The sequence below is a fragment of the Cebus imitator genome, unplaced genomic scaffold (assembly GCF_001604975.1).
Source record: "Cebus imitator isolate Cc_AM_T3 unplaced genomic scaffold, Cebus_imitator-1.0 Scaffold237, whole genome shotgun sequence".
NCBI lineage: Eukaryota > Metazoa > Chordata > Mammalia > Primates > Cebidae > Cebus > Cebus imitator.
Window position 1 is genome coordinate 3,132,333 of NW_016107552.1, and position 8,539 is coordinate 3,140,871.

The window sequence follows — 8,539 nt, forward strand, 5'->3', positions numbered from 1 at the left end:
CTCACTGCAACCTCCGCCTCCTGGGTTCAAGCAATTCTTCCGCCTCAGTCTCCTGAGTAGCTGTGATTACCGGCGTGCACCACCATACCTGGCTAATTTCTGTATTTTTAGCAGAGATGGGGTTTCACCATATTGGTCATCCTGGTCTCGGACTCCTGACCTCATGATCCATCCACCTCAGCCTCCCAAAGTGCTGGGATTACAGGCATGAGCCACCACGTCCAACCGAGAACACTTGTAATTACTCCAAAGTCTGGTGTTAACCACACCAAGCCTTCACATTAAACAGAACACAGTAATAGCCTTCTGGTGATGCTTCTTGAAAAGAGTCCTTATTTTCTTAGAGATGTACATTAAAATATTTACAGATGAAATCATATCATGTCTGCCTCTTGCTTCAGACTCCTGGGGAGGAGGGAATGGGTTTGTGGCCATGAGGGCAGGGTGATGGGTACCTGAGTTCTGTCTATCTTTAGGTTAAAAATGCTTCATTGTAAAAAGGTTTTTTAGGAAAGCAATAAAATGTAAAAGAAAATTAAGACGAGATGTGGACTCGGAGCAGCAAGAACCATTGCTTCTCCTCCCCACCAGCAGCCGAGGCTCCTCAGCCTGAAATACTGGAACCAGCCACACCTCCGCACCATGGCTTTCTCTGTTCCTCCTGCAGTCTTCCCTAACTGAGCTGGAGCCCAGGCACTGCAGCAGGGAATCCCCTGTCCCAGCACTTCTTTCAAGCATGACTCTAAAGCCTTTGCTGGGTCTTATAAATCCCAGGATTTCATGGGAGACACAGCCCTGGACCAGATACTCGCTAATACCTCCCGCCTTCATGTTTTACTGAGTGACGGAAGGGAGGACAGAGACTGAAGAATATTTGCCATTTGCAGGCGTAGGAGAGCTTCATAAAGATTTCTCCCTCTGGATTTTTTCCCCGGCATTGCCAACTCCCATGCCCTAGGACTCTTCCAGTTGGTTTCCAGATTCTCCCAAGCCTTTGAGTTTCCCAGGAGGCTGAGCCAAGGGGCCCTAACAGCCAGGCAGAGTAGCGGGCAGAAGCAGGGTGAGATGCAAGCCTCCCTTCCCCAGGGGAGGAGCTTCCTTGTGCCAAGGGGAGTGGAGGGACCCACGGGATGCAGAGCAGACCCAGTGCCCTACCTCTTCTCATAGTCCAGGTCCCCCACAGACCCGTTCATCAGCTGGTTGGGTGTCCACTTCAAGGTCATGACATCAGCCGTCTGGTGCAGGGACAGGTACCCTGGCACAGCCTCCATGTCGTCCCTCTGCAGAGAGAGGAGGACTCAGGTCTAGCCATGGTGCTGGAGTCGCTGTGGACATAGGTCCCAGCCCATGTGACTCAAGTACACCTAATCGGAACTAAGAGGTTGGGTTAAGCCCTCCAAGGCCCTGGCCACTTGGAGGACCCTAAGCTTCCTTCCAGATGGCCATGCTAAGCAAAGCCATTTGCAGCCAGCCTCCCGGATGGGTTCTACATCATCCAGCTGGAGAAAGCCTCCCACCCCCACCACTTCCACACTCATGACTTCCTCCTGAGCTCAAGCATCCCTGACCCCAGGTTCCTTAAGAACCAGGAAGGAGGCTCTGCCCCACTGAAAATCACGCTTTTCAAAACAGAAGACATTTATCTTGGCCAGGTTTAAGTGGGAAGAGGTACTCAGGAGGCTCAGGCAGGAAAATCACTTGAACCTGGGAGGCAGAATTTGCAGTGAGCTGCAATCACACTGCTGCACCCCAGCCTGGGCAACAGAGCGAGACTCCGTCTCAAGAAAAAAAAACATTCCTGAGATGAGAGTGGACATTCTTGCAAGAAATGCTGTATTTCCTGTGCTGCTGGGTCAGGGGCCACCAAACGTTTTGTGTAAAGGGACAAACAGGGAATATTTCTTGGTTTTGGAAGCCACACAAGCTCAGCTGCAACCACTCAACTCTGCCGGCAAGGCCTGAAAGCAGTCATAGGTTGTAGCTGTGTTCTAATAAAACTTGATTGGTAAAAACAAGTGGAGGGCCACATTTGGCCCCCGGATGATTGCCAACTCCTTCTCTTGATGGAACAGAAAATGATGTATGGAAAAATGCGGGCACTGATGACTCCCAAGTCAAAAAGTGATAGAGAAGATGGAACTCTGAATTGAAGAAGTTTGAAGACTATCTTAATGTATTTCAATGATATTTTCCCTTTGTGTTACTTGTAAAAGTGATATAGATTAAAGAACAAAACTACATCCATATAAGTTTCAAAGACCTCTTTCGAAAAGTATAGGCTAAAATTTCTAAGTAGCAAAAAAAAAAAAAAATTGTATATAATCTAAATAGCATTTTGAATTGTTTGAGATTATGTTAAGAAACGGTATGTCTTAAATTAGTGTTTTGGCTTCTTAGATTTGTGGCAATAGGGTTTTGGACCCACTGTGACGCAGATACGGAGGCTTGGAGGGAAATGTGACTTGCTCAACATCACCCAGTGATGAAAACTGTGGCTGCAGAGATGAAGTGGCTGATGGTTTTCCCAAACACCACAATGACCATGCAACCAAATGGCCCCGGGCAGGGGACAGCCGAAGGAGACACTGCATGAAGTCAGGAACCGCATATGCCTCGCCTACCACTCATCCCTGGAGCCCAGCCGCGTCATGGGGCAGAGAAGGTGACTGAAGGATGGCACTCACTCTGGCATCAGCTGGCCTGAATTCAAATCATAACTGTCTGCACCTTACTTCCCCTGTCCAGGCCTCAGTATCACCATCTGATAAACTGAGGACTGTAAAAACAGTACCTGCTTCAAAGGGTCGTTGGGAAGTTTAAGAGCTAATACAGTAGAAAACACTTTGCCCAGTGCCTGACGTGTAGGAAGCATCAAGAAATACTGGCCATGAGAATGAAGATCTTGACATCATATGCACCCAGCACATAGCCGGTCCATGGAAATCTTTGCGGAAATCAGTGAGTGAGAAGACAGTGAGCAGACAGGAGCCTGGGGATGCAGGTGAGTGGAGAGATGGGTGGGAAAATAAATGGACGGACGGACGGACGGACGGACGGACGGACGGACGGATGGACGGACGGATATATGAAATGTAAATATGAGTGGATGGATGAAAGTAAAGATGGGTGGGTGGATGGATGGATGGATGTAAGGACGGGCAGGTGTAAATATAGATGGACAACTGAATAAGTGTTGCCTGGGTGGATCTGTGCATGGGTGAGTGGACAGATGGAGAATGGACTGGCAACCTGGAACCAGAGGGACTTCCTCCTCTACAGCCTGGAGTGAGACCCTCAGGGCAAGAGCTGGGCCCACGATAGCCTCTCACCGGCTGAACCAGCACGTTGTTTTTGCCATAGAGCAGGGTGGCACGGGAGTTCTGATGCAGGGACTCCACGTAGTCGCGGGCAGAGAGAGATGGCCGGTCGTCCATGCTGCCACTGGAATGCCTCTTCTGGATCTGGTAGAGCATGAGGGGAGATAGAGGGATGAGGCCTGCAGTGACCCTGAGGGCTCCTACCCCGTTTCCTGCCCCCATGTGAGGTCCCTCCCACACACAGCCCCACTGTCCACCCCACTCACACAGAGGGCAGGACGCTTGGTGGGCGAGTCCTGACGCACGTGGGAGCTGTGAATGCGGTGCCTCTGGACAAGTTCATCAGCCGAGGGGTCGGTCCAGAAGTGATCTGCAGTCTTCATCTTGGTGTATTCTAGGGCACAGGGCCCCACTGAGGGGCACGTGGGGGCTGGGAACCCACTGTCACGGAAAGTCCTCCCACTCACTGACCACCAGGTGGCTGCCCATCTCACTACCCTCCCCTCCAGCCAGCTAGGACAGTGCTGCATTTCAATGGGTGAGGCTGGACAGGGGTGAGAGAGTCCCTGAGAAGGTGCCCCTGAGACTCAAGACCAAGAGTCTAAATGAAGCTCAGTGCACAGGACTACTTACCCAACAAAGACGCAAGGATGGGGCCATCCACAGGGTCCATCAGGAGAGCTTCCTTCTCATAGTATTTGCTAGCAAGAGGAGAAAATATGCAGGTTTGGATGGGGACCAGCAGAGGGCATACAATCCACAGACCAGAGTTCAATCCCAAGTGTCAATTTAGTTACCACCCAGAGCCTCAGCTGCCCCATCTGTAAAATGGGGATAATAATAATATAGTTCATAGGGCTGACAGAAAGACTTCTTTTCTGAGATAAGGTTTTTCTCTGTTGCCCAGGCTGGAGTGCGGTGGCACAATCAAAGCACACTGTAACCTCAAACTCCTGGGCTCAAATGATCCTTCCACTTCAGCCCTGATCAGCTGGCTCCAGAGGCATGCACCACCACAACTGGCTAATTTTTTAATTTTTTGTAGAGACAGGGTCTCATTATGTCTCCAAGGTTGCTCTTGAATTCCTGGGCTCAAGTGATCCCCCCGCTTGGAGATCCAGAGCTCGGATTTCTTGCAGTTTCTCTCCTGCCACGAGGCTCTGCACCTGTATTTCCTCCACCAGAAACAGTTTGTTCCGCATCCCATCACCTGGCTGATGCCTCCATCATCTTTAAATGGAAGCTTAATGGTTGCACCATCTGGGACACTTTCCCTGACCACCGGGAGAAAATGAAACACCACCACACTCCCTTGGAACACCCATCACATATTACCACCATGACTGTGTAAGCTGGTTTTCCTTGCAAGCACGTGAACTTCATGAGAAGAGGGACTTTTCTCTCCACTTTCATGGAGATTTTCCTTGCAAAGGGGCAAAGACTATTAATAAAAGCATCCGCTTTGTAAAGATGTGGTTAATCCAGCACTTTCATATTCTGAAAGATGGGGAGATTCTGAGATATTTCTCTTTCTCTCTCTCTCCCTTCCTGCCACCTCTTGGGGGCGGGAGAGGCATATTGGCCATGAGGTGCATCATAATAAATTTTTCCATGGCTCCTCGCTGCTCTTAAGATGATGTACAAGCTCTATAACATGACAGGCATCACCAATGTATCCCTGACATCTGGGCTGGAGCCAGTACACAGCAGACGCTCACTAAATATTTGCTGGATGAATGAATGCATGGATGAATGCTTACGAGAGGGCTTGTACTATAAAACTTTCACATCAGATTAAGCTAGTGGAGAAAATGTGAAAAGGCTCACCATGCATTTGCAAAACACTGAATATTCACCAAATTCCCTTCTCACTTTTTGGGAGTATCAGGAATCTCCATGCCATTTACCAAAAGAGACAATAGGCACGGAGGGGCTAAGCGATTCTCTAGGGCCACACAGTTATTGGGTGGAGTAATCCACAGGAGAAGGAAGAAACCCAGGATCCCTATGCACTGCCATTAAGCTCATGAATCTTCCCAAGGTTCCAAGCATTTAATCATTTTCAAACTTAGTGGCTGTCAAGGTAAAAAAGAAAGCAGCTTGTGCTGGGGGTGCAATTCCCATGACGGCCAACAGGTGGCGGCAGAGTATGGTCAGGTGTCTGGTCTTTCCCTCTCACCTGCTGTTTTCCACAAGGTAATGCACGATTTTGTCCAGGACCTTCTCAAACAAGGCCGTGCGAATCCACAGATGCTTGATGGCAAGTGGGGACAAGTTGGGCAGCTTTGGCAGCTTCCGCACATTCTCCTGGAGGCCCTGGATCTGGTTTCTCCTTCAAGACCAATAAAGGAGGGGAATAGATACAACAGCAAATCCACAGGACCAATAGGCAAATGAGAGATTCTCTTGGGGAAATGAAGGAATGGCAGCTAAACAACAAGAGCCCGCATTGCTGCTAGCAAGCTGGTCAGGAGTTGAAAAAATAATAATACCAGGTGAGTGTGCAGATGTGGTTAAACAGACACTTTCCTACACTGCCAATGAGGAAGCCAGATTCTCATATTGATACCCCCTCACCTCTCTCTCCTGGAAAGAAGTGCTAGCCAAGAGTCTTCAAGTGTAGATCCTTCGGTGGCTCCCCAGTGCCCTTGGGAAGCAAGCTCTTCAACATGGTAGGCAGAGAGCTCCAAGACCTTGCCCCACTCACCTCTCCAACAATCTCCTTACCACTAACCCTTCTCACTCCATGATTCAGCCAGACGGAGATATGTGCAGATGTCTGAGGCCACCAGCATCTCATCTGAAGCCTTTCCCTGGGCTGCTGCTTCTTCCTGGTTCCCTCCCCACCCACTCCCAGGCGGATCCCTCTCACTCCTCAGGTCTCAGAGAGGGCTTCTCCTCCTACATACAGGAAGCCCTCTTGGACCAACCAAAGCTGGTCTGTGCCGTCAGCCTCTGCAGCTGAACTCCCTGCTCACTTTTCTGTCTTCCCCTCCACACTGTCATCTTGAGGATATGAAATAGGCAACTCATTTTTTAAAAAATAAAATATTGAGAGGCTGCCATGTGGCAAGCATGGGCCCTCTTCATGTCTGTATCTCCAGGGCCCAGCATAGTGGCTCACGTATACAGGAGGCTTAGTAAACATTCATGAATGAATGATTGCATATATGAATAAATGCATCTCTAATTCCTCCATTAGACGGTCACTCCCAGTGTTGTGGAAGGCCCACGACAAATCTAACCCTTTAAGAAGTTATCTGCAAACACCTGGGAACTTAGCAGATGCACTGGAAGGTACCCAAAGACCAGCTGGCTGAGAAGTTATTCCAAATGGGAATTGGCAGAGCCAAATCCTGGGCTCTGACCACCACACAGTTCTGGCCAGTAGCCCTGGGCAGGCAGGGCCTGAGAGCCAAGAAAAGGGCCATTCTCATCCAGTGAAGTGGAGTGACCACCCACAGCAGAGACTGCAAACATCTGACATGCTTGCGTCTTCCCCACCTTTGCCCTTGACAGATATGACCAATCAGTCCATGTGCTTTTCCCCAGGACACCCGATCACAGCTTCAAAATCACAGCACATTCATCTGGGAAGCCACCAGCATCACATTTGTTGCCAGGAGTTGAAACCAAATTTGTCATCCCTGACCAGGCTGTGGACAGGGGGGTTGGCTGTACAGTCAGGACCTCCCAGGGAGTGGCTCTGGCTGAAGGTGCTCACACGCACGCACTCCGTCCATGAGCCTCCCCGCAACACACAGCACCAGCCACCACGACAAGGGAGGGAAGCCACCTCTCCCCTTCAAAGGTTACTTTAATATGAGGGTTTTTTTAAACTTCTCATCAGTGTATTGGAATGTGATATAATATGCCTATTGATATGGGGCCCTTGCGTCATATCAGACAGTGATATGATGGGGAGCCAGTTGATGGCAAGTGGGGACAAGGTGGGCAGCTTCCATGCAGACAGAGTCCATATTGGTTCCATCAAACTTTGTTTACACTGCATTTAGAACAGGCTGTGGCTGGCTCCCAGTAGGCACTCACTCAACAATTGTTTCTTGGGCATCTGCTAGGTTCTAGACACTGTCCCAGATGCTTGGGACATAATGGGGAAAAACAGATCTAGTTGCCTGCTCTCATGGGGTTCAGCATCAAGTGGGACAGACAGAAAACAATCAAATAAACCTTACATGAGTAACTACAGATGGCCAATCAATAACAACTGGGAGGAAAATAAACAGGGTGATACGGAAGAGAAGATGAGGTGAGGACTGGAATTTTCTGAGCTAACGCAAAGTCTGAATAATGACAAGAAAGCAGCTACAGACAATCAGATGGGTGAGCCTGGTGGAGGGTGCGGCACATGCAAAGACCCCGGGGTGGGAAAGAGTCTGGTGGGTTTAAGGAGCAGGATGGAGAGTAAAGAGAGTGATGGGTGGTGCAGGCTCTCTTGGGGCCCAGAGAGGACTGTGGACTATTCTCTGAGAAGCTGCTCCCACCTGCGCCCCATGCTTTGCACTCACGCGCTCTCGATCAGCTGCTCCAGGTCTTGCACCTTGCGGCTCAGATCCTCAGCCGGTGGGAAGCTCTTGCCCACTTTCATAAAGAGAGCTGCGATCTTGTTGCTGCGTAGGAAGCCGGCCGCCCGCCGCCGAAGCCCATGCAGGACGCAAGCCTCCACAGCCGCTGCGGGGACATGGCAGTCAGCAGGCCCTGCCCTGCCCACGCTTCCCAGCACCCAGCATGGCCCAGAGCTTCTGTCAGACACAGGAACCGTGGAGAGCCCTCTCGATCTTCTTACCTTCTGTCTTACCCAGAGACGGGGAGCTCACACTTGTACAGGTACGTAATTGGTGTATATTGAAAGCGACTACATAAGAAGTATTTCTTACTGGGCACCTGATGGGTGTCGGATAACTGTTATGATTTACCTTTCCTAATTCTTGTGACAAAATTAAACGTAAGCTCTTGACATGAAATGTAAGCTCTAAAGAGCAGTGCTCTGGGGGATAGAGCTTGACCAAGGTTATGCTATGTGCTAGGAGGAATATTGAGAAGTTTTGGTCTCGTCACTTTGTTTCTGGTTTTTTGTTTTGTTTTGAGTTACCAAATACTTTGTTTTGCATGAATGGCCAAATAGTGCCTAATCTGCCCATGGCTTTAAAATATTTCAGGAGATGATCTCTTAGATATCTTATTTTTAACTTACATATGCA

General features: G+C 49.5%; 1 protein-coding gene across 1 annotated transcript in view; it reads right to left on the reverse strand.

Moving 5' to 3' along the window:
* Positions 1-8,539, reverse strand: part of SGSM1 (small G protein signaling modulator 1) — an 87,171-nt gene that overhangs the window by 50,623 nt on the left and 28,009 nt on the right. The window contains exons 4-9 of the mRNA XM_037727694.1: positions 7,847-8,009; positions 5,497-5,649; positions 3,951-4,018; positions 3,584-3,729; positions 3,330-3,461; positions 1,156-1,280 (exon numbers count right to left, since the gene is read on the reverse strand). Of these exons, the coding sequence (XP_037583622.1) occupies positions 1,156-1,280; positions 3,330-3,461; positions 3,584-3,729; positions 3,951-4,018; positions 5,497-5,649; positions 7,847-8,009 (787 nt within the window). The remainder of the gene's footprint in view (positions 1-1,155; positions 1,281-3,329; positions 3,462-3,583; positions 3,730-3,950; positions 4,019-5,496; positions 5,650-7,846; positions 8,010-8,539) is intronic.